Source organism: Anabrus simplex, chromosome 12 (assembly GCF_040414725.1).
Source record: "Anabrus simplex isolate iqAnaSimp1 chromosome 12, ASM4041472v1, whole genome shotgun sequence".
Classification (NCBI taxonomy): Eukaryota; Metazoa; Arthropoda; class Insecta; order Orthoptera; family Tettigoniidae; genus Anabrus; species Anabrus simplex.
In genome coordinates this window covers 37,830,097-37,857,701 of record NC_090276.1, presented here as the reverse complement: position 1 = coordinate 37,857,701, position 27,605 = coordinate 37,830,097, and the positions used below count along the sequence as shown (strand labels likewise).

The following is a 27,605-nucleotide window of genomic DNA, read 5'->3' as shown; positions in this document are numbered from 1 at the left end:
CTGTAGTATTTTTTAAAATTACTTGTGTACCACTGGTCCATCTTTTACCATAAAAAGTTAAAAATGAATTTTTCTTTTAGTTTTATTCATCATCCTCATCATCATTATCTAAAGGCTTCGCCTTGTCGCTGCAACTATTGATCTCTTCTCTCTGCGATCCTTTTCATCTCTCCATAACCTTGGCATCCCATCATCTCAACTACCTCTTCAGTGATCTTCTTCCGTGGTTTCCCTCTGCCTTTCTTTCCCATCACCTTGCCTTCGAACAAGTTCTTTATGAAGTTATTATGCCGGAGAATGTGACCGAAAACTGACGCTTTTCTCCTTTTTTATCGTTGTTAGTAAATGTCTCTGGGTGTTTATTTCTCTAAGCACTGCTTCATTAGTTTTCTTCTCAATCCAGCTAGTTCTTGTCATCTTCCTCCATAGCCACATTTCCACTGCCTCTAGTCGTTTCACGTCCTAGTTTTATGTTTTAAGAAAAATATTTTTATATGCATTTTTTCATCAAGTAATTTATAGTACTTCATCAACTAGTTCATTTGCACTTAACATGTTGCTGTAATACCAAATGCCTCAGTTATGTTTTATCATTTTAAGTGTAAATTGTAAAGTCAAGATTGTTAAAAAAGTAAATCAACCCAACCAGTAAGTTAGGAGTAATATTAGAATTTAGGATATTGTTTTCAGGGTTGGTGAAAGCGTGAACTAAAACTTGTCCTTGTGTTCCTAGTCGTTTATCACCTGTCGGTGCTCATTTTTATTTTTTACTCCCTTTTTCCTGTTTTTATCCACCTTTCTTCTTAACCTATACTTCCCACATGAAGCTACAAATCTGTCAAAGTGGCCCCTCAACGAGTGTTGAAGCTGGCCCTTCTGCTGAAACTGGGAAGCAGAAACAATCTCATCTGTTGCTGAGAAGAAATGTACGGGATTTATGAGGATAGAGCCCATCTGTTTGAAGATGGCAGTGTATGAAGGGGAGATAGTTTCCTTTTGTGTTTTAATGTTAGTCCTTGACTCCATTTTCTGTTACTCCTTCCCACTCTTTGACTTCTGTATTTATCTTATTGTGTATTCTTGTTCATGTCTTTATGTGTATGACTTAAAGCAAATTTTGTCTTATTTATGGATTCCCTCAGTGTTCATTAAGCTTTCTTACCAATACAGTACTGATTAACATATTTTTTCTTCTTATTTAAGAGTCCTTTCAAGAAAATAACATCGCCTTGGCAAAAGCCTTGGCAAAACAGAAAGCCATGCAGAAGGACTTCAAAGAGATGGAAGTCGCCAACAACATCTTGAAAGCCAAGGGCAAGATGTGTGCTCGACAATGCAAGGTGAGCATATTGGAGACAAGTTAAGTGTCATATTCTCTATTTGTATCCCCTTTGATCTCATTGCTATACCCCTACATTGCTAGCTTTTTACTGTGGAACTTTGCTGGTTCTGATCAAGCGATTCAGCCACCTTAATTGATGAATTGGGTTTTACTCATACTTCCCTGATCAGCTGTTCGATTAATAGCAACCTAGTTCAAGTCATAGCTGTTGTCTCGAGGAACTCCCAGAGAAGGTATTTATGTATTTAATATTGAACTGTATGAGAGGAAACTGGCAGTAACAGTTTCTGCAGACTTTAAGACTGTGACTGCATGCAAACACTTTCTTGGCTTAGCCTGCCTACACCATTAAAAACATCCACAAACTACATGTTTAAGGATTGTAGACCATGACTGATGTTCCGTCCTTATTCCATGGAGGTCAAAGTTCTGCTGGCTGTAAGTCAACTTGAAATTCAAATGTATGACACATGATGGCACCACAGCATAGAGGTGTGATGATACAGCTTATTTCTGCTGAAATCTCACTTTTCAAAAATTTGTTGGTTACATCTTTATTCCAAGGAAGTCTTCAGTTGTGATTATGAGGGTGTGTAGTGTGCCAGTACAAACGGCATAGGGGCCAATGGCCTATTGTTATGAATAAAACCGTTTCATTACTCTAATTTATTTCAGGATGACCCAATAAATGCATATGCACACTCTCTCTCTCTCTCTCTCTCTCTCTCTCTCTCTCTCAATTATGAATGGCAACACTTACTAATTATGTCTATGTCTGTTTAAAAGTCCCTCTTCCTTATGTTACAGCAAGCAGTGCAGACTGTTGCTATACCTATGAGCAGTTAATCCTTACTTTCACTTCTCCAAGTCCAGTCACCTCGGGCAGCAGCTTTTTGTAGACTGCTGGATCTGAACACAGAGCTACAGGCCACTTGACACACGATGACTGTTCATTGGTTCGATTCCACAGATAGTCCAGTAATTCACACAGTCACATGCAGTGAACCACTAAACAGCTCTACAGTATATAACAGCAGGACGTTACAGCAGCAAGCATTAACACGAGTCCATTTTCCCTTGCACTCACGATAGCGGCTTCCCTCGCTGACTGATGCCGAGCCTCAGTCCACAGAAATACACAAACATACAGTATACAGTAGTCTTCTGTTCCGTCATCTCCAGCTCACCCACTCATTGGTCTCTCCGACACTACAGCAGCTCCTCGTTCAGACCAGATCTCTATCGCCCTCAGCCCAGCCACCGAACCCTAACACAGGGAGTTTCACACCGACTCCACTACAGAGCCCAACTCTGACTATAGCTCCACCACGGAGCCTAACTGTGACTGACTGTCCGTGGCTAGCCTCCCTTTATATAGCCCGGGTGAATTGAGCCTAAATCGGAAAGTTTTATCCAGAGTAAATATTGTATTGTAACAGTGTATGCATTACAACAGTATGTAATTTATTCGGGTATGTATATTAATCATCATCATTTAACTGTCTCCTGTTTCCTGGGCACAGAGCAAGAGCGCTCTCCACTTACGTCTATGCAAGTATTCTTCTTCTTCTTCTTCTTCTACAACTTAACACAATTCCACCCCTCTTCCTTGCATATCATCTTTTGTTTGGGAGATCCATCATGTCCTTGATCTGCCTCTAGGTCGCTTTCCCTCCTGATCTTTGACAAACCATTTTTGTGCTATACCCTCTTAAGATCCATCGTCTTCAAATGTCCAGACCATCTCAATCTTAATGTTACTAGAATTTCGTCGAGTTTCACTTGGATGCCTTCGTGGACCTTTTCATTCCGGATCTTATCTCTTCTTGTTTTCTGCAGCATTGACCTCAGGAATTTCATTTCTGCAGCCTGAAGTCTGCTGTTATCCATTCTGTTGAGGGTGCAAGTTTCCAGACTGTATGTTGTTATTGATACAAAGTAGGCCTGATACAAAGTTTTCTTAGATGTTAAGGGGGTACAGAATGCCCTATGCTCCCAATGATAAAATCGGCTGTTTATATTGTACCTTTTCTCTGAAACCACTGGAGGTAGACACTTCAAATTTTTGCAGCTTATAGTTGAATAGCTTGGTCTTCTACTGAAACAAGCGTAAGATATTATTTTTTATTTTGAAACTAGATATTTTTGGAATTTTTAGAATATATTTTTGCTAATAAAATTTGTAATATTCAGACAAATTAAAACTGTTATTTCAGCAATTGAAAGAGGTATTTGTAAGTATGTCCTACAAATTTCAAGTTCATATATTCAAAACTGGCTGAGAAAATGCACCTTAAGTATTAAAAAAGTAAACTTACGGGAAACGGGCTTCAAAGTTAACACATCAATGCATGCCAGGTCCATAGCTTGGATTATCTTTATCTTCTTCAAATTCCTCTTGTAGTCTCATCTTGGCACCTCTCCTGTCCTTTTTGCCTTGAAAAGCTTTTCTTTTGAAGGGCATTTTCATCAGACCTTAGCCTTACCAGGTCTTTATGCAACATTGCATCAACAGTACGACACCCAACATTCAACCCTAACACCTTCAAAACTTTGTAACTTGTGATATTTCCCTGGTTAAAACTTGAAACAGCATCATATACACCAAAATGAAGAGTGCAAATACCCACAAACACTGTTTTGGATAGGCGGTTCCAGATGACACTATTGACACACTCCTTTAGCTTTTGTGTCCTGCCGTGCAGGCATTTTTTCAGGAGATTTTTGTCAAAAAGATCCCTGAAAATTGGTTTGATTTCATCCGTAATGGCTGGTGGCAAACTGTGAGGATGGTTATATTTCTCCCCTGTTACTTTGCTCCTGTTATATTTGCACCAGGTGCCTGTCCCTGAAAGACACAAGCCATGTACAGGATTTTCATTACTGGAATAAATGTTGAAATATGATGCCCAGACAGCTTTCCTCATTGCTTCCACATGATCAGTATTTTTCCTGATGGTCACCACAGTAATTATGGAGAGTATCAATGACTGAATCAGTCAATCTGTTCTTACCCTCTAATATTCTACCATCACTAAGTTTCTTTCCCTTTATGCTTGATTTTAGTCTTCTAAATATTGTCCCCATACGTTTCCAAACGTGACCAACACATTCCATTTTGGTTATATTTACATCATTTCCATAGGGCTTAGAATCCTGAACAACTTGGAAAGCCTTAGAGTCACCATCCCGTAAGTAATACAAATACTTAGCATTGTACCACTGAATAGAACGTTGGTCAAGTGACTTGCAAGAGACCGTCATGTCTACTCACAACAGAAATCTAACGCGCATCATCATATAAATTATTTTTAAAAGCACACTTGTAGTTATCATATCATCATAATTCATACACCATTTTAAAGAGGGCATTTGACATATTAAGAAATAACAATAATATAAAAATGACAATTATTTGGCAAAATACCCATTCCGTATCCCCTTAAAGGAATTTGGCTGTCCCAGAGGAGGTTCTGACCTGATGGTACAAATGAGCTCCTTTCTGAATCCTATTGTTGATTTCATCTGAACAACGGCCATGTCAAGTTACAATGCTGCCAAGGTATTGGAACCGATCAACTTCTGCTACTTTTTTTCCATCCACCATAATATTCATACTTCTTCTTTGCCTGCTAACCTTCATGGCTACTGTCTTCGTAGGGCTAATTTTCAGGCCAAACTCCTTAAATTGGTTGTTCCAAGCATCTAGTTTCTGCTGTATTTCATCCTCTGTGCAACCCCAAATCACCACATTGTCTGCAAAAGCCAATGCCTTGAAATCAGTACCAACACACTGTTCTTTCACCCTCTTTATGATTTTGTCCATTAGAGATGAATAACAGTTAGCCTGCTTGGAGGTCATGATCGTTAAAGTGTTGAAGTCTAATAAACGGTCTGACACCGTGGTTAGCCGGTTCAAGTCCCGTTGGTCAAAAACCTCTCTCCGCAGTGCTCATATGGAGTGAGGGCATATGACGCTGTTGATGATGATCCATCCGTCGGATGGGGACGTTAAGCCTTGAGGAGACCCCCTTTGTGCTATTCGACAGGAGTATGCTATGTGCCAGCACCAGGTTTCACCCTCTTCTTTTCTACTATCATATATCACATCATTCATTTCATCTCATTAACTCCTCTAATGAGTTTGACGTCAGGAAGGGCATCCGGTCATTAAAAAAACCACCACGACATATTCATCTCACCTCTTACCCGACCCCGTAGAGAAAATGGAACAAGGGTTAGACAAACAAACAAAACAGAGATGAATAACAGCGCCTTGTTGCACTCCCTTAGAAATAACAAACCAATCTGAATATCTGCTCCCTATTTGGACACAGCTCTGACAATGGGTATACAGCATTTTCACTTTTCTGATAAGAGAGTCTGGAATGTTTCTTTATAGACCGTCCCAGATCTTGTCCCTAGGCATGCTGTCATAAGCATTTTCGAGATCCAAGAAGACAAAGATGATATCTCTTTCTTTCTCCCAGTATTTCTCTATAATCATCCTAACAGCAAAGATGAGCGATTTTTCTATCACCCCTAAATCCACATTGTTCTTCTAGCTGAGGTTTAATGATGTTCGTGAGCCGTTTATCAGTAATTTTCTCCATAAGCTTTAATCCATGAGACAGGAGTGCGATTCCTCTGTAGTTGCTTCATTGACGTCTGATTCCCTTTTGAAGAGGGGAACCATAATCCCCTTTGTCCAATCTTCTGGAACCTTATCTTCCTTCCAGATGGCATTAATAACTCTGAACAATTCAATGAAGTCCAGGAATTCCCGCAGCCTTTATCATGTCAATACTCACTTCATCGATGCCAGGTGACTTGCCTTTCCGCATGTTCTTTAAAGTGTTTTCAATCTCTGACCAGGTCAGGGGAAGCTCACTTTCACTTTTCTCACTCTCAGGTTCTGAACCTTCTCCTTTTCATCTTTTCCATTATATAACTGCGCAAAATAGTTTCTCACCAATTATGTCTTGTCTCTTTCCATACAACCATTCCATCCTCATTTTCTATAGCTTTCACTTGTATTGTTTCTTCTGTTTTTCATAATGCTGTACAAGAGATTGTTGTTTTTGCCGTCCTTTTCTAATTTGGCAGTGAAATTCAACCAACATTTTTCTTTCTCCGATTTGATTATCTGTTAGCTTAATACTGACCTGGACTGGACAGATTAGAGGCTTTTGAAGTGTGGTTACGCAGGAGAATGCTCAGTATAGCCTGGACAGATTTTGTAACCAATAATGAAGTGTTAAGGAGAGCTAGAACTGAGTGTTTGCTGATAAACGTCATCAAAGCTAGGAAAACAGCTTCTTTAAGCCATGTTCTACGATGTAGAAAGTACAGGCTTCTACACCTGATGTTATAAGGAAAGATAGAAGGCAAGCGAGGAGCTGGTAGGCCACCGATGTCATCAAAGACTGGATTTGCATCAGCAACACCGAACGACTCTTCAAGTTACCTAAAGAAAGGGGAGCTTTCTCCAGGGTGATTACCACAGTCTGGGAGACTGGATATGTTACAACAACAAAAACAAGATGAAGATGATTTTCATATGCACATACATTGAAGATACTTGGAAAATAATCAGTCAGCAAACATTTTCTGTAGAGGCAATACACTCACCCTTTTCCATTTCTGCTCTCGCATCATTCGGCTGCATAGTATGAGATGTAACTGATGTTTTTGAACTGACTGCCATTCTGTCTGACTGTTTAGAGCAGTGACCATGCCATGCTGGCACTAGTGAGTGCAACACGGATGCTCAGTTTGCTAGTTACAGTAACTGGACGCACCAGTAGATAATTCTCTTCCTTGTCCTTCTTTTTATCCCCATTCTGTTTTTGTAGTTTATACTATTTCAGTTCGTTTGTTTATTTATTACAATGATAATTATATGAAACAATGACTGTGTAAAAATCATACAGTTACATACATCAATTGTATCTGTCACCTTCTTCTCTTCTTCACAAATGGGTCACTTACGACCACGCGGAATCAACATTTTAGTGCAATATTTCTTCATACGCAGTGAATGGGTGCGTTTTTGTTGCAGGGGCCATACATGCTGGTTAGTCTTTCTCTCATCCTCATTGCATTTTTTCTTTCCACAATTATTGTTTGTACAGATGCTTTCTGTTTCATCTTTTGATTCATTGACTTTCTTGTTCTTCATTCCATCCTTTCTGCCTCCCCATCTATATACATTGTTCTCTCTTCATTTCTTTTTTTCCAATACATTATTTATCTCCATTTGTTTCTCATTGCTCCTGAGTGACCACAGCATCCTGCCCCGACTCAAACTTTCTATATAAGTTGAAAAACTAGTATAGTGGTTCCACCTAGTCAATACCTCCAAGTCTATTTACAATTCAAAGTTGTAAAAACATCATAATATAATAACAGGACTTGTTTTGGCTGCTCTGTCTGTTATTTCATACCGCGCAACATGACCTGACAGCAGTTGATTTCCACTAAGTGGTCTGGCTGGCATTAATTCAATTTAATCTACATTTGTAAATTTGTAACATTTCGGAAGTTTTTATATGAAGTGGAACAACAGTTTGATGAATCAGCTGTCATTATTTTTACATGAAACAAATTTTAAGGACAGAAGAAACTTTTAATTACATCATCGTCATCTATTACGTAGAACTGTTCTGACTTCATCACATTACACCAAGTGACTTCTTCATCTGATGATTCAAGATGCAACCCTTGCGGCGTCACAATATATTCTAAGACCCGTTACTGCATGCAATTAACCTTGATTCACAGTTTAAAGCTCAAAAATGCCATTGGGGGGGGGGGGGGGGATGTATCCAGCAAGATGCATTTACAGTATTCAAATAATGCGCTTGGATAACTCACCGGCAAGCATAACCTCACGCAGTGAAATCAAAGAAAGAGAACATGAATCAAAGACGAGGAAAAATCTATACTGGCTCCCCTGTGCAAGTGCTTTATTCATTGGATTACTGTACTGTATGCATTTTAGATGCCTTGTGCTTGCACGGAAAGTACCCGATGCCCTTAAAACATCGCGGCGTATTGATCTTTCCTATGATGAGGGGAGAAAGTCTCTCGCTTCCATCCACATTACAACAGTACAGTGACTATACTTGTACGATTTCCCACCGTGGTATTTCAAAGACCCATTAATGCATGCAATCATCTTGATTCTCAGTTTAAACTTTTCAAATGCCAAGGAAAACTCTATTTCAGAAATTTATCCAACAAGGTGCATTTACATTATTCAAATAATGCACTTGTATAAAACAATGACAAACGTAACCTCATGCAATGAAAGGAAGAAAAACACGATTCAAAGACGAGGAAAAATTATGCTGGCTCCCCTGTGCAAATGCTTTATCTCTTGGATTACTGTACTGTCTGCATTTTTAGATGCCTTGTACTGGCATGGAAAGTGCCCAACTCCTTTAAAACATCGTGGCTTTTCAAACTTTCCTATGACAGGGGAAGGAAGTCTCTCGCTTCAGTGTGCACTGCATATTAACACAGTACATTTTCCGGCTGGCAATTCTCTCCTTTAACACCATAAGTCCGTTTGGCCTCATCATTTAAAAAAGTATAACAAACAATTCAGTTTCATCAGCATTGACAATATTTTTTGGTGCGTACGAATTGATTATAGGCTATAAGCCACGCTTTTTCGTCAACTGTCGGCATCGCCAGTGTTCGTGGATTCTACCTTCCTGTACAATGCCTGCTACGTGATATTGTGCCGTTCCTTAAAACGCTGAATACAAAATAATTACGATTCCGCTAGAACATAGCAGATATGAAGCACACTGTAGACACGCCAAAGTAGGTGAAAGTGCGCAAAGTTACCCCGTCACGTTCCGGAAGACGTGTTCTTTCATGACGCGGATAAATTTTGAATTTATTTTACTCCGTAAAATACTATTTTTTTTCCTTCAAAATGCAAAGGCAGTTTCGAATTAAAAGTCTGAATTTCGGTGTCGGGACTGACATTATTAATTATCTGTATTAAGTTAATTCTAGACAGTTGAAGATGGCCTAATGCGGCCAAAACATGTCGTTTTATTTTGCTATGAAGGTTTTTAAACTTTCGGAAATAGACTTGTAGGTATTGATTAGGTGGAACCTATTCTACTAGTTTTTCAACTTATATAACATAATTGTCAATACAGATCCAAAATGAAATTTATTTCACAAACTTCCTATGCCTATTGGACACTTTCTTCACAGAATTTCATAAGGTTTCATGCATTCTTTGATGAGAAACTTAATGATGATGCATTGCACAATAGACGGATATACTTGCTGCGTACTTATTTCACTACTGATTAGAGGAAAGCCTCACCGTATGTATCAGTGAGGAGTTGGCTTCACACATCCCCATCACTCTGCACTTAAGACCACAATCAGATTACATTGATATTTCAGTTGCTAGATGAAACTTCCAATTTGTATTTGATTCACCTCTGTATTTATTAAGAAATAAATTACAAGTGAAAATGGCATGTACAAAAATATAACTCATAGGTGTGAAACATTACAAAATCAGGTAATTTAACTTAGTTACTTCCCGATATTGACTCCATCACGTGATGTTTCATTATTGTATTTCAGGAGTTGACAGAAGTGCTGGATGAACATCTACAGGTAGTACTTGGCCAGGTGTCCACTTTCGTTGATAGTTTGATGGTCATAGCCTCGGTTGTCAAGAAACATAAACAGAAGAATGAAGCTCTTCTTCAAATGATAGAAAATGATGAAATTGCTGAAGGTAAGTCACCTTCATATAAATGTATAAATATTGTGCTATTATATTTGCAGCACAGATTGCAACTGTATGACACCATTTTAAAATTTGTAACAACTGTATATGAAATCTTAAAAAATTCTTGCCAATGAAGGAAACATGAAACTTCTTGAATACCCATTTCATTTTTTCCAAAATTATTCCTGCGTATATGCCACTCTCCCCGTAAGGCCACAAACCCAATTTCATATGTATTTCAGCTGCTAAGCATAACCTTGGCCTTGTTGACTTTGATTTTATGAAATTCCTTATTCTTTTTTTGTTAGTTGGTCATCTGACATACTGAAAATGTGACCATAGAATAGCAGTCTTTTCCTTTTAATCGATGCTGTGATTGATTCTGTCTTGCTGTACACAGCTTAATTAGATTATTATTATTATTATTATTATTATTATTATTATTATCATCATCATCATCATCATCATCATCATCCCCCTTGCTGTCAGAGTAGTGTAATTCTATAAAAGTATTATGGTCGAAATGTTTCCAGAAAGGCAGCTACTAGTTTACTTCTTACCATATTTATTTACAGTTTAATTTATCATATTGACTATTTACATTTTAAAGGCTTTAACAGATATGGATATGAAATATAATCTGCAATTTTATTCATATATACTGACTGACATTTTATTATTCTTCATGTGAATGACTTATAACTTGGAGAATCTCATTATTATAACTCTGAGAATCTTAATATCATTACATTGAAAATCAGGAGTTTAATAGGAGTCTGCCTTGTCAATGCTATACACTCTTAAACAAAACGGTTTATTACATTTATCTATTTGTACATGTTTCGAGAAAATAGTCCTTTTCCTCAGCAAAAATAATTCCCTAAAAGACATTGATAACTTAATTATAATCACACATTACATGATAATTAAAACCTTACCAGTTTATACTGTTATGACTAATTCTTCTAACAAAAACTGTTCTGGTCCCACTATGGAATTTCTAATAAATTTTGAACTGCTAGATATAATTAGAACTGCTGTCCAATTTTACAGTTAAAATTATTTAAAAAACTCTTTCTTCCTTATTATTAATAAAATATATTTTGTATTCTATACAATTCTTCGTATTAATACAACTACGGTATGTGCATAGCAAATCTTCTTATAAAATTAATTAATAAAAGAATAGTTAACTTTCATTTTGCACGGTGAAACATTTTTAATCGCTGCACACACAACCTTCAGCAATGTTGAACAGTCTTTGAAAAGATTTGAAATTTTTCTTGTGAACTATTGAACTGGAAGGAAAATGTGATGGTGTACAACAGGCATTTTAGTCGTGTGTTTCTGAAGGCTAGATTTAAATTGAACACGATGGATCATCCATATCGATTTTTCACTACGTCCCCTGCCCACACTAGCGAGCTATCTTGTGCTGCCGATTATTAATCTCCGTTGACTGGTGAAAAGAAATATTCAAGTTGAAAATAAGGGAGAACATGCCTTCATAATTCTTCTTTTTCTTCAGAAGTGCATAAGTAACATGACAGATAGCTTTCGTTAGCTACTGTAGGTCAAAATAAAGACCGAAATAAACAACTGATTTCAGTAATAACTATGTAATCGGCCTTACGTACCACTAACTACTTTTACCGGTTTTCGGAAACGCCTAGGTGTCAAAATTTAGTCCCGCAGGAGTTCTTTTACGTACCAGTAAATCTATAGACACGAGGCTGATGTATTTCAGAACCTTCAAATATCACCGGACTGAGCCAGGATCAAACCTTAACCTACCAAGTTGGGGTCAGAAGGCCAGTGCTTCAACCATCTTAGCCACTCAGCCCGGCAGTTTAAGTACCTACAGTAAATAAATAAAAATGTGATACATCTCAAGGTACGACAGTATGCATCACCTATTTCAGAGGTTAGTTTATTACCACGTCGGGTTAAATTTCAGAAAGGCTGTTCCCTCATAAATTTTCAGCAAAATTATTATTATTATTATTACGGTATTATTTTGCCAGGACGTACAGTATGTTTCCATGATATGTGCATGGTGAAATATTTGGTTTTTTGCGTATCTTTTCTGAAATTTAAGGAAAATCGTGTATAACGACAATCCGCTATAGCGATGAAATTTTTTGCCGTTGAAAATTCTCACTATAACGGACTTCTACTGTATTTGTAGTACTGTTACAGGGCTGATGACTTAGCTGTTAGGCCTCTTTAAACAACAATCAGCATCATCAGTTCTGTTACAAAAATCAATTGTATTTTTTTGCAAGTTGCTTTACGTCGCACGACACAGATAGGTCTTATGGCGGCTAGGAGTGGTTAGGAAGCGGCCGTGGCCTTAGTTGAGTTACAGACTGGTGTGAAAATGGGAAACCACGGAAAACCATCTTCAGGGCTTCCGACAGTGGTGTTCGAACCCACTATCTCCCGAATACTGGATACTGGCCGAAATCAATTGTATTATTAAGTATAATTGTAGAAGTAAATTTATAATGCTTCCCTAAAAATCTTTGGTTAAAATGTGCTGTCTTTTATGTTAGGCCATTTCTAAAATTTATTATTGGCCTTATGGATATATTTTGTTTATGATTCTTGGTAGCTCTCTTAAAGTGGGTAAACCTGGGCTCATACTTATTAAGCAATTAGTATCCTTTGAATTGAGTAAAAATCTTTAAAAATTAAACTTTTTTTTTTTAAGTTTCTTCTGACTACTTTAAAATTCTTGTTTGCTAGGAATTCTGCTGTTTTATCAGTGTATTCTTGCCTATTCTTCTATTTTTACATTAAGTTTTTTACTATTACAATTCATTAGCAGTCCTTTCTAATCCTCATACTCTTATTATTTTGGAAAGCTTTTTAACGACTTCATGTCTTACAGAATCTTGTTCATCTATTGCTATATTGGATAATTATAACCTGTTCTGTTTCCGCTATCAATTTAACTATTTCTCTTTTCTTATTATTAACTTCTGGCCAATTATATTTAGGTCCTTTCTCTTAATATTTCCAATTCTTTCTCATTGAATACCGTTTGTCAAGTTTTTACCAGAAGATACAAAGTACAGAGTCTTTTTGTTTTGCCGGCTCCGTGTGTCAGGGGAACATGCACGGAAGGCGATAGCGCAGCCGGGTGACTCATTTGCCAAGAGATATATTGCTTCATGACCGGCTAAGATCTAATGCAGTACGGTAGCGATAACCATTGCTTCACAGCAATGGTTTAGTTCAACTTCTGTGATATTGGTAGCATGTTCAATGTGTTCGCTTTAAAAAAGCGTAGTTTTTGTAGGAATACTAATCATGTGTTTAACGAGTGATGTATACAGTAGAACAGCATGTATCCATTGTGTTGTGCTATGCGAAGCATTCTTCTTTCAATTCATTTGCAAATTTCCTGGCATCCTCCTTCCCCATGGGAGTACGGTACATAAATTAGTAAAGAAGTTCTGCACCACCGGGTCCATTCTTAACAAGAAATCACGCAGGAGATGAACTATTTTAACAGAGGAAAAGCTTGGCGAAATTGGAGCTTTCTTGGAAAGAACTCCAACAAAATCCCTGTCGCATCTTGCTATACAAGCTATTCTGTCATTATCTTCTGCCCACAAAGCAACAAAACTGTTAAAAGCAAAACCGTACAAACCCACCCCTGCCCAATATTTAAGAGTGTGTCATTATCTTCTGCCCACAAAGCAACAAAACTGTTAAAAGCAAAACCGTACAAACCCACCCCTGCCCAATATTTAAGAGGACCTGACAGTTTTGTTAGGGTTGGGTATTATAACTAGTTGCTTCAGTCAGTTCACGATGGGTATGTTGACCCAGAACTTTTATTTTAATAGTGATGGAAGCATGGCTACACTGAAGTGGCTATGTAAATAGTCAAAACAATCGCTACTGGTGTGCAGAAAATCCCCACCAGATGCATGTCCATCCACTTCATGATGTAAAGATAGGAGTTTGGTGTGCAAAAAGTGCTCGGAGAATTATAGGGCCTATATTTTTCCGTGAAACAATAACTGCTCATTGATATATAGACCTCATTCTCAGACCATTCTTTTAAGAGCTGACAGAAAAAGAAAGGAGTAATGGTCACTTTATGCAATATAATGCAATGGCACACACTGCTAATCGGTCTATGGAGATAAGAAGTTATTAATAAAAACCACCTTTCCAATACATGACAGTCCTTTGTATAGGATAAAACTCATCATCATCATCATCATCATCATCATCATCATTTCCCTTTATCCAGCTGTAGCCGGGTAGGGGCAAATATGGTTCCTCTCCACTTTCTTCGGTCTTTCCACCACTCCTCCTCCAACACTGTGTCCCAGTCCAGGTTTCTTTCTATAATGCTGCGTTGGATGGTATCCTTCCATCTCAATCGTGGTCGTCCACGGCCTCTCCTTCCTTGGATTTGCATTTCCATCACCTTTTTTGGCATTCTTTCGTCGCTCATTCGCTTTATGTGCCCAAACCATCTTAGTCGGCTCTTCTCTATTCTATCATTCATTTTTTTCCACTCCAATTTCTTCCCGGATTTTCTCATTCCTTATTTTGTCTCTTCTACTCTTCTGTATCATGCTCCTCAAGAATTTCATTTTGGCTGCCTGTATTCGACTCTCATCCTTCTTTGTCATTGTCCAATTTTCTGCTCCGTAAGTTGTTATGGGTACGTAATACATCTTGTACGTAGTATTCTTTGCTTCCATTGGCACATCTTTGTCCCATAACATATTTCTTACACTATGATAGAAACAACTTCCAGCTTGAATCCTTTTACTAATCTCAGCATCCAGTCGAGCATTCTCCATTAATTCACTCCCCAGGTATTTAAACGTTTTCAGTACTTCCAGGGGCTTGTCTGCAAGTCTAATCTGACCTTTCCCTTCTTTCTCCCCTCTAGTCATAACAAGAGTTTTACTCTTTTCTACACTTATTTTCAATCCACATTCTTCAATCTTCCCATTCACCACATTCAACTGTTCTTGAACCTTCATGTTGTCTTCTCCCTAAATCACAATATCATCTGCAAATAACATCATGCTCATTTCTTTTCCTCCATATGCTGCTTTTGCTGTTCTCATGATGTCATCCATCAGTATTGTAAACAGGCTAGGTGATAGAACACTTCCCTGTCTCAGCCCACTAGTTATTTTGAACCAACTTGTCCTGCCAACTTGTGTTTGCACGCAACTACAACATTCCTTATACAATGCCATGATCATTTTTATTAATCCCTGTCCAATTCCTTTTTGCACCAGACTGTCCCAAACTTTCGTCCTAGGGACACTGTCATATGCCTTTTCAATATCAATGAATGTCATCACCATATCATTCCCGTACTCCCAATGCTTTTCCATTAGTTGTCTCATAATGAAAATGGGTTCTATTGTTGACCTTCTACTTCTGAAACCAAACTGATTTTCCTGTATCTGCTTCTCAACCCTCAACCTTATTCTACTTTCCAGTATCCTTTCTATTATCTTAGCAACATGCGATATTAGAGTAATTCCCCTGTAGTTCTTCAAAACTTTCTTATCACCTTTCTTGAAAATTGGGATGATTATTCCTTTTTGCCAATCCTCAGGGACCTCCTTATTCTCCCAGTCATTCCTGAGAACCCGATATGTCCACTGCAGGCCTACAGCTCCAGCTGCCTTTATCATCTCCACTGAAATTTCATCTATTCCAGCAGTTTTTCCATTCTTCATCTTTCTTACTGCCATTTCAATTTCATTCATTGTAATTTCTTTATCCATTTCTTCGTCAACTAATTGCCTTTCCTGGCCGTCTATTGAATGACTGTCATCTGTTCTTATGTTCAGCAGCTTCTGAAAATACTCTCTCCATCTATTTCTTATTTCTTATTTCTTCTGGCTTTGTTAAAATTATGCCACCTTCATCCTTCACAAATCTGGTGTTTACTTGATCTCTCTGTTTGTTTCTTAAGATACCATACAGTAATTTCTTGCTGCCCTGCGTATCATCTCTCAATGTCTGTGTGAATAAGGCCCAGCTTTTCCTCTTTTCTTCCTCCACTACTTTCTTGGCCAAATTCTTTGCCTCCACATATTTTCTTCTACTTTCTTCAGTCTTAGATGTTTTCCATGCCATTTTCTTTTCCTTCACTTTAATCTTTACCCTATCATTCCACCAGTGTGTTTCTTTGTCTTTCACATTTCCTGATGTTCTGCCACACACCTTTTCTGCACATCCAACCAGTGCTTCCTTAAATCTTTTCCATTCCTCTTCAACATTCCCCACCTCTGTCCTGGGTACCAATGGTATTATTTCCCTTTGGAATTCTTCTTGTATGCTTTTCTCCTTCAACTTCCATACTTTAATTCTTTTTTCTCTTCTTAATTGGGGTTTTTCAATCTTTCCAACGTTCATTTTTCCTATCACAACTCTGTGATCTCCACCAAAGGCTTCTTCAGGCATGGCTGTTACATCTACAAGGTTCTTCCGGTGTTCTTTCTCTATGATTATATAATCAATCATGGTCTTTGTTCGTCTGTCTCCCCAACCATACCTTGTAATCTTCTGACTGTTCTTCTTCCTAAACCAGGTGTTTCCAACAATCATTTGATTCCTCATGCAAAAATCCACCAACAACTCACCTTCTGGATTTACATTTCCATATCCAAAGGGCCCTACAACATCTTCCTTTCCTTGTCTTTCCATTCCAACTTGTGCATTTAGATCTCCCATCAATAGTACTTCCTCTCTCTCCACTTCCTCTAAGAAGTCCTCTAGATGTTCATCTATGCAACCAGTTTGTGGGGCATACAACTGAAATAGAATTTTCACGCCATTTTCAAACTGGAGTCTCATCATCATCATCCTATCACTGACGTACTTTATATATTCCAGATATTCTTGGATTTCTCTTCTAAGTATGATGGCCACTCCATTTTTTGCTTCAGGTCCTCCGCTGTAATACAGCCTGTATCCTTCTCTCAAAGGGATCTCCCCAGTAAAATACCATTAAGCAAAGATTTATTATGATCATTGATTTATACGAACAATCACTCAACAGCATATTATTGTAACATCTTCATGTCATTCATTCCACTTACATTTTAAGCAATTTTAATGGTCACTATTTGTTTTAATAAACATAATATAATCTTACTGATTATTTTTAAATTGTTAAAAATTGTTTTTTTTAAATCAATGTATTATAGACATTTTTACATTATATATACCGGGATCAGGGCCCTGTATTATAGACATTTTTACATTATATATACCGGGATCAGTAAGATTATATTATGTTTATTAAAACAAATAGTGACCATTAAAATTGCTTAAAATGTAAGTGGAATGAATGACATGAAGATGTTACAATAATATGCTGTTGAGTGATAGTTCGTATAAATCAATGATCATAATAATCTTTGCTTAATGGTATTTTACTGCTTGCAATTAAAACAGTTTTTCACATTAGGAGTTAGCTCTTGTAATGAACTATGATCTTGTTTCATAGATTAAACGTGATGAGGTGTGTTGAAATCACATGTACTGGTTGAAAAACGAACTGTACAGATGGATAAAATGTTGCCTGGATCGGCGTAAAAAACCTTATGAGACTCCCTTGCGTTGTTTCAAACATTATTATGTATAGATGGTGTATTATTATTGGGCTTCAAATGGGGAACTACTGATCTTGTAAGTGAAAAACATAAATCAGGTGTGCCCCTTGCGTTGGTTGAGGAGTGATTTGTCCCTTAGTTGTTTACGGAGATTTGATGGTCACTGACTTGCTGCTACATGTGTATCTTGAACCAACGCGTAATGGGCGGAGAGGTGAGGCGCAATCTGGGAAGACTGCCGCCATCTGGATATTTGGCTACTGGATTGCGGTGCCGGTTGGTAGCGCCTAAGTCATACAGGGTGCCTCTCAACTAGACACATTAGGTTGCCATCAGATGAAGTCGGTCACCGCTGCCATTGCAACATAAACCAACACGCAGCAGACAGGGGAATACTTAAGGCAAGGATACCCTGACTAGAAGATCTTGGAGACAAGACAGTTTTCAAGGGAGGTTTTTTTTTTTTTTTTCTTTCTTTAATTTACTGACTAGCTTAGTCACCCTAACAGTGTCTCAACAAATTTCATGTAGAGACCCCCTCCTACACCAGGGACTTAGGGTACCCAGCCCCCGGGGCAAGCACTATTCATACATTTCAGACAAGATTAAAGGTGGGTGAAAGAAAAATAAAACTACAGGAGTATACCCAGAGCCAGGAATGTTAGGGGAATAAATTCCAATCAGTGACCCTAAACTAAAACCTACCTAACTTACTTATCATACTAAAGCCCATTACCCTAAAGGAGATAAATGCTTAAGGAGGATACCTAATGTATTTATACACATCAATTACAATTCCTATTACTAAATTACTCAAATAACTTATGATTAGGGTACAGAGATAACTAATACATGCTGGCCGGCATCTAAAATCTTACTACTCTGCTGATCCTTTTCCTTTTGGGATCACTTACTAATCAGATATTGGGGTAAGAAATTTTAAGATGGTGCAAGGACCTCGAAATCTGGGGGCCAACTTACTGATAACATGGTCAGCAGCACTACTGACGGGATGTGTTTTAACAAACACCTGGTCACCCACAGACAGATTGTGGGGTCTTCGCCCGTGATTGTGATTACGCTGAACTTTAGCATAATAAACTTTCAAGTTTTTTCGCGTGCAGTGCCAATTAGCTCGGATCTTTTTCTGGGCTGGCGTTGTCAAGCAGAAGATCATTAATGACCACAGATTTGAGAGTGGAGAATTTGGAGTAAAGGCTAGCATTAATGAAGCAGGAGTTTGTTTATGACTCTCATGGACGGCAGTGTTGAAAGCAAATCCAATTTAGTGATTAATCCCACTTAGAGTGGTCAGCAGAGTGATAGGCAATGAGAGCAGATCAAAGATTACGATTCACGCTTTCAGCATAATTTGGCCTCTGATAATACGGGGTAGTGGTTACGTGAGAGATGGATAGATCAAAACAGAAAGTACAGAACCGCGCAGAGGTTAAAGCTTTTGCATTATCACTCACCAAAAATTGACAGGGGCCGAACGAAGCAAAGATCTGTTTCATAATCTATATTACTTCTTGCTTGATCCCATTCTAACCTAGAAATATTCTTTGGTATTTGTAGATTTGTCATGTAGGTTATGATGTAATTTTTATTAACATGTACTGTATATATTTCATTTCTAAACCACAATAATAAACAAAATGTTTTTTTTAAGAGTGTATTGTTAAGGTGGACTCCTATTAATCGTTACAAATCTCATTTCTAAGAAGGGTCCGTTATTTTATGTTTGTAGATAGATTTTCACATGACATTCCACTGTTTTCAAGGGGCATCAATGTTGATTCATCCTCATAAATGTTCATATGTTTTTAATGTGTTTATTATGCATGTCTCTTAGTTTATAAGAGAATTATTACTTCGTTTGATTGTAAGCTGATGATAGCTTGAAACAAGTCGAAATAATATGTACTGAGCAATTGTAACTCATCACAAGTAATACAAGCTTCGATTAGTTTGACCTTAATTAACATTTTATTTTGTAACGCACTCCTATTAAACTTCTGATTTTCAGTGTAATGAGATTAATGGTAAAAGCCAATACGGACCAAAAGAGACCATCAATATGGTCAGATTAATGTTGATTTTGCCTGTGTATGATTTTTCCATACTTTCTTTTTGAATCCCTTGCTGTAAATGTATTACCAGTAAAGAACAACTCTTAATACTGTAATATTTTTGGTTTTCAGTTCCAGTCACTGCTATGTCCAGAACCCAGCTTGTAAACCCAATGGTTGGTGGGCACACACTTAAGAAAGCCAGCATTGCCCTTCAGCGACTTGATATGACCAATTTAAACATGGCTCAGAACAACGGGATGCCAGTGGAAGATGATGAAGGTATACCGACGACATAAATTCAGTCATTTGTTATAGTCGAAGTAATTTCTTTTCAGTGTCGACTGTATTCATTTATAACTGTTAGGTTTTTCAGCCTGTCAAAACTAATTTATGAATAACTAAAATTTAGAAATTAATGTTGTTTCTTTATCAGGTAAAATCTATTATTACATGGTTTATTTTTCAGGTATTTTCTAAATTTTATTTATTTATTCATTAGTTTCAGCAGACTGAAAAACCTAGCAGTTAAATTAATACGCAGACTTTCATGGCCACTCAATGACATATTAGGTGATATTAGGTCGCGTAATGTAAATGATCTGCTGACATGTTTCGATCCTGTGACCAAGATCGTCTTCAGAGCAATAACAAATTATGTATTGGCAACAGTCACTTCATAGTAACTTAGTAACTACTCAGAATAGAGACCCTGTTAGAAATATAGTTCATTCCAGGGCCTCCAAGAGTCAAGGAGAAAGATGTTGATGAGTTAACTATGGTGAGTAGCCATGATCTACTCAGTATATAGCCATCACCTTTGTTAAAATTATTTGGGTGTTTACCAATTTCTATCACCTCGCGAATGATTCTGGGTATAAAATGTTTCGGTTTGTAAATGACAGAAGTTGCATAAAAAATGTTTTGATGGTCATTAAGTATGGCATGTTCTTTAACACTCGTTTCTACCTTCTTACATGTTTGGCCAACATAAACCTATCCACAGGAGCAAGGAATCATGTATATTCCAGCACAGTTTAACCAATAGGATCTTTGACGGATTGCATGCAATTGCGTATTAGGCTTAAAAATGGTCTGGATATTGTGCCTTCCGAGAATATTGCCAATGCTATCCGTGACAGATTGTACGTATGGAAAGAATGCCAGACTCTTAAGACGAGAATCGCGTGACAGTCTGTCTTTTGGCTTAGGATGTAGCACTTCGTCAATCTGTTTCCTTGAGTAGCCATTGGTCAGGAATGCTCTGGTTTGTGAGAAGGATAAATTAAACAGTGGACTTGAGTTCCTAACCGGAACAGACTGGGTGAGGACTAGTTTTAGGGACATCAGTCATGTTAGTACATTGCTTTCTCTTTGTCATTTTAATATGAAAATGCAGATTCACACAAATGCATTGAACTGAAACATGAGTGTTGCATTTGTTGCATCTCTTTAAGTTGGTAGTAATTTCAGAAGTGAATCTTATTCTGTAAGGACTTTTAGAAAAACACATTTTTCAGAATTAATATCTCATTTTCAAGGATCAACTTTCTCATTGAATATATTTTACTGATGTTAGCAGCAATTTATTTTTTGTTTTAAGTCTGATTTGATTGGATATGACATGTAATCAACAATTGTTTTAATTTTTCGAATCTTCCTTTACATAATTTTGTTGGCAATCACTGCTTATGGAGCAAGATCTATGACAGGCCATACTAATGGGTTTATTGGCCTCGGTCGACAGAATAACCATTTTCCTAATTTGCTTGTTTACCTACCACTGTATAATTCACCAGCAGTGTTTTTCTTGTTCTTTCATATCACAACCTATGTTGACCACATACCTCACTGTCTGAAAAATTCAGAACACTTTTCGATAGGTTGTTAGAAAAATGATCAAAAATATTACTGTATTTCTCCGAATCCAAGATAACTTTCTTTCTCAGGATTTCATATGAAAAATCAAGTCGTCTTGCATTCGCAATCTGACACTAATGAACACCTCTGGCAGCTACCACGGTAACCCTGCTGTTTCCCTTCAACCCTGCATGTGCAAACAAAACTTGTTGGCTTTCACTGTGTGAGTCTTTATTAAGCCTATATATCGCTAGCCGCTGCAGCTGGTTGTATGCTGCCTCCATGTTACATCACTGGTTCTCAGAAAATAGTGAAGCATTTATCAAATCTGCAGAATGGTATCAAAACATTACTCACTTGAGCTAGCTGCAAGGTCGACCAGTATGTACTTTCGAGCTCCAGCTGTTACTCGAATTGGAATAGCAAGGGAGTGACCCTTCGAATTCTTAGAAAGGCCACAACTACTCGGTGGTAGAGTTACAACGTGTCTACTGTACCTGATGCTTAGTAAAATTAACAGATTTATAGACAGCAGGATATTTTCATTATGGATTGTCGTATTGTAGGGAAGAATTGTCGTATTGTAGAGACACGTGGAACAGGTATTGCCAGCAAATTGTCAACGGGTTCCTGTTGAGATTATGATGCCATTTTTAAGTCAGTGGTTATTAAACATGTGAAATGAATAACTGTGCAGCTGCAAGAAAGTATGGCCTAACTAAAGCCAAAGTTTGGCGTTAGCGTGAAGACGAAGATAGATTAAAAATGCGTACTGTACAAAACATGCATTCAGTGGCCCACAACAAGAATTTTAAAGAAGTCGAAGATGAAATTATGAAATTGTGAGCACCTTTCACTTGATTAAAGTTCTCCTGGTAGAACGATATTGCGGATAACCAAGTTCCCCATCTTGTGAGAACAGGTTCCAGCGCAAGGGAAACCTGAGGCAGATGTGTTTTGTACAACTGTACACAAGCCGGTGCTTTTAGGAACATATTTTCTTCTCGCTTGAAATGACTTTGTTGACAGATGGAAAGAGGGTACGTATCTTGCAATACGATGCCATCCATGGACGAAACATGTGACATTGATGCGACTTGGAAAAAATACTCTAAGAGACTGACCAGCTTTCATCATATACGAAGCTGTATCTGTGGCCGAAAGGCGCACTTTGTAACAATCGTTTTCTGATTCACTAGGCCACAGAAGTGGCAGGGAATCGTTAACAAATCTTGCAACTGTAGCGTGTGGTTGGATTTTTCTAGCACTTTGCACGAATGTAAATGAGGTTTGCCAGGTTCTTCTGGACATAATTGACCCACTATGCAGTTCGCAATGTATTGACAATGTTTCATCTACCGATATCCAGACACAATCCTCTCCTATGTCAGATCGTATCGAATTCACGACAGAGCGTGCATTGAAAGTAAATTGTTCTTCCTTAGAGTAGATTCATCTGGTATCCGTTGATTAGCACAATACTTTTCAAGAAATGAGCGTAGATGTGGATTATTCAAACTTCATACAAAAGTTCCACAAATATCAGCGGAAAATGTACTAACTTCACTCCGTGTTTCCACGTAGGTTAAAAGTAGCGTTGCATATTGTTACTCTGTTCTTTTGATCTGAGATGTGAAGTCGTTTTCGAATGCTGTTCAGTTTGACATTTTTTATCGCATTTTACACTTTTGTCGCACACTTGACAGTACACTACATCAGTCACTTGTATAGTCACTATTGCCTGATATCCACGGTTTAATTAAAGAAGACCTAGAGCTCTTATCTTTAGCCTTTTTTACATTTTAGGGTATTTCAGTAAAAACACTGCAGTAGACAAAGAGCAAGTTAACAGATGAACGCCCTTGTTTAAGCAAACCTAGGGAGGCTACTGTAAGGAGGAAGGAATGTCAGAAAAAAAGGAGATAGCTGTGGTGAAAAGGATCATAATCCGTATACCTGCTTGTATTGCGACACTGAAAGCATTTTCCATGATCAGGAAAGGCTTCTCGTGTTGCCGAGGGATGTACAACATATAAAGTTCATTAGATTTTCATTTAGTTCAGAGATCTTAGATAATCGATCACACATAAGAGAAAAATATCTGTATATGCACTAACGTTCAGAATATGCATTAACGTTCCAAATATGCATTTGCATATGCGCATATGCATTTTTAAATAATTCGAGCCCTACTAATAACTAAACAAATGTATAAACACACAATTGACATAAAAACAAATGTACAAACACACAATTGACATTAAAATCTGTGATGAACTATGTGTAAAATTTGAAAAATAAATTAGGCTCTGAATTCTTAGCATCTGCAGTATGCTCATCATCCAGACTCTTTCTTGCATTAATATTCATAGAATTGTTAGTTCCATAACTGCTAATCATTACAATTTCAATTGCAAAACGGAAACTGCTAAATATTGATTCTGTAGTCAGATCATTAATCACCAAATCTACTTTAGTGGTGTTAGCAGTATGCAAGCCACTGGACCCCACTGGAAATAACCACCAGCTGACGCAGAACTGCTAGATTGTGTTTCCACATCAACCAACGTAAATAAAATGAAATGTTCCCATATTGCTTGTTAAAATCATGGTGAAATGCTGTTGGACATTGTCCGGACGGCACATGAAGATATGGTTAAAACTGACACGTTCCTAATTTGTGGCTGGTATAAATTCGCAATTCATTGTGGTGCCCATGAATTTAATCTGAATAAATGGAATTATATAAAATTAATGAATTGAAGGAGAGAGCGTGTTAGTCAAATGTCACAGATTATATGAGACTTGCCTCTCGTTGCGGCATGTGGTGCGTGGCCTATTGTTGTGTGCCTCATACTAACGGTTGTGAGATTCAAAGGAAAAGGAAGGGATGGGACAAGGTGAGAGGTCAGAAAAAGGAGAGGGAGGGGAAGGTGGGATTAAGGCGGTGCCGAAGGATGTGGGGAAAATAGCTGGCTGCTGAGGAAAGGTCCTGTTAATATTATGAAAAACTGAATTGTGACTTGTTGGGTTGATGTTTCTAAAATTGGAAATTAGAAGGAGGTCAAATACGATATTTGGTTTTTCTGAAATGTCATTTAGATTATGATTTGGTTTAAAATATTGATCTTACCGGGCGAGTTGACCGTACGCGTAGAGGCACGCGGCTGTGAGCTTGCATCCGGGAGATCGTAGGTTTGAATCCCACTATCGGCAGCCCTGAAGATGGTTTTCCGTGGTTTCCCATTTTCACACCAGGCAAATGGTGGGACTGTACCTTAATAAAGGCCACGGCCGCTTCATTCCAACTCCTAGGCCTATCCCATCCCATTGTCGCCGTAAGACCTATCTGTGGAAATTCTAAGTTCCCATGGAGGGAATTAGATATTTTTCCACCAATAGAGCATATCAAAATCAGATCAAAAATTAGATGTTTGGCTTTTCAGGCGTTTGCTCTATTAACCAGCATTTCGTCTTAGGTCTGACACTAGACTCTTCAGAGTGGGATGTGTCAGACTCTGAAGAGTCTAGTATCAGACCTGAGACGAAATGCTGGTTAATAGAGCAAACGCCTGAAAAGCCAAACATCTATTTTTTGATCTGATTTTGATATGCTCTATTGGTGGAAAAATATCTAATTCCCTCCATGGGAACTTAGAATTTCCATTTGGAATTGCTAGGCGGGCATTAATTCCATTGTGGAGTCTTATCTCCCGTATGCAGTTATCAGACTGTGCCTCATAAAAGGCTTCTGATAAGTTGACCTGCATACACCCCAGCATCAGTGGGTAGGGTCTGACACATCCCACTCTGAAGAGTCTAGTGTCAGACCTAAGACGAAATGCTGGTTAATAGAGCAAACGCCTGAAAAGCCAAACATCAGACCTATCTGTGTCGGTGCAACGTAAAGCCCCTAGCAAAAAAAATATAAATAAATATTGATCTATATGTGTGAAGCATCTTTCAGTAATGTTAAGGAGGGGTCTTTTGTTGATGATTTTGAGAATTTCCATATCTGGTTTTATGTCTCTGAATTTGTGGTTATAGTAATGCACATGCTGCCATAAAGCTGAGAATGTATTGTACTTCAGGGCATTGATGTGCTCCGAGTACCTTATATTAAAATTCTTCCCGGTCTGACCGACATAAGAAGAATTACAACCACCGAGCTCGATAGCTGCAGTCGCTTAAGTGCGGCCAGTATCCAGTATTCGAGAGACAGTAGGTTCGAACGCCACTGTCGGCAGCCCTGAAAATGGTTTTCCGTGGTTTCCCATTTTCACACCAGGCAAATGCTGGGGCTGTATCTTAATTAAGGCCATGGCCGCTTCCTTCCCAGTCGTAGCCCTTTCCTGTCGCATCGTCGCCATAAGACATATCTGTGTCTGTGCGACAAAAAAGCCAGCAGCAGAAAAAAAAAAATTACAACTGTTGCAAATAATCCTGTATACTCCTGATTTTCTTCGATTTTGAAAAACTATTGAACTTGTTGTATGGGTGTGGTATTATATAAGACTTCTGCATTTCTATTGTTGGTTTTGAAAACTACTTTTACATCGTGCTTTTTAAAGATGTTGATGACTTTGTAAATTTGTTCGTTGAACGTAAAGATAGAAAGGGAGTTGTTTGGTTTATCTTTTTCAAAGTGGTAGAGGGGTGATATTTATGTTTATTGATTATTTTTATTTATTGGGACGTAAAGCCAATAACATTATTATTCAATTCCTCATTTTGTTTGTAATTATAATGGGAGTTGATAATAATGTCTCTTTCTAGCAAGAGGTGATGGAATTGATCGCACAAGGCCAATGAACAGGGTCACTCAAACGTTAGAAGTTGATGAAGAAATGCTGGTGAACATCAATGGAGATGAAAATCCTGCTGTAGTACAAGAAGAGCCTGTCGTAATACAAGACATTCAAGTTTCAGGTATTTATAAGCAGGTTTTTGTAATATTTAACTCAAATGTAAGCGATAATTTTTATTTTTTGCCCATATTGATGGTTGTAACTCACTTTTAACAATCTTAGCTTGTAACTTGATGTTTTATTCCACCCAATCGATATGTGTATTTTATAATACCAATATAAATGGTCCGTTATTGGACATTATAAATTTTCCAGCTAACTCATTCGTGGTTGCCAGCGTTTCGCCCCTTAGCCTACGTAGTGGCCTCCACGGTATGCACTAGCTAGCGTCTTGGTAGGTGTGCGAGGTACCAACTGAAGAGCCCAGCCTAGCACACGGGGGTGAAACGCTGGCAACCAGGAATGAGTTAGCTGGAAGATTTATAATGTCCAATAACGGACCATTTATATTCGTGTTATAAATTTACTCATTCGGAACAAATATTTCAGATTCCCTATGGGAATCCAAATCTATATATCATATCATGTGTATTTTATACGAATAGGACTAGTTTCGATCTTATGACTGGATCATCTTCAGCTGTTCATTTGAACAAGATGTTTTGAACGTCTTAACAACCATTATCAGTAGGGCTCGAAAGTTGAAAACTTATAAATTGCCTAAAAAGAACTTTAAAAACTGTCAAAAAGGACGTAAAAATGTGACCCAAATTTGTTTATAATTTTTTATTTAATTACATATTTAATGAAGGAATACTATGTTTAAAAATGCAAGATTCTGGTGGTGTGCAACATGCAGTACAAAAACATGAGAGTGAAATATTTCAGACAGTACAGTTTTTAGATTTAACATAATTTTTAAAAAAGGAATTCTGTCTTTGTTAAAAAAGTACTTGCTGAGTTTAAAATGAAATATTTTTTCCACCTAGAATGAATTCAGTGAACCAGCAATGGACATCCTGGAGAAAGACATTGAAATTGGTATTACTGGAATCATATTTGGCTTAACCGCAGTAGGATTGCAGAAATTGGAATTTGGAAACCTTACCTCAGTTGGCTCTGCAGTATATCACA

The 27,605-nt window shown here is 37.8% G+C and overlaps 1 protein-coding gene across 4 annotated transcripts in view; it reads left to right on the top strand.

The window, feature by feature from the left end:
- Positions 1–27,605, top strand: part of LOC136884349 (uncharacterized) — a 164,352-nt gene that overhangs the window by 38,302 nt on the left and 98,445 nt on the right. For all 4 annotated transcript variants that reach the window (XM_068229931.1, XM_067156466.2, XM_067156465.2 and 1 more), the window contains 4 exons: positions 1,204–1,340; positions 9,965–10,121; positions 19,936–20,085; positions 26,440–26,592. In XM_068229931.1, the coding sequence (XP_068086032.1) occupies positions 1,204–1,340; positions 9,965–10,121; positions 19,936–20,085; positions 26,440–26,592 (597 nt within the window). The remainder of the gene's footprint in view (positions 1–1,203; positions 1,341–9,964; positions 10,122–19,935; positions 20,086–26,439; positions 26,593–27,605) is intronic.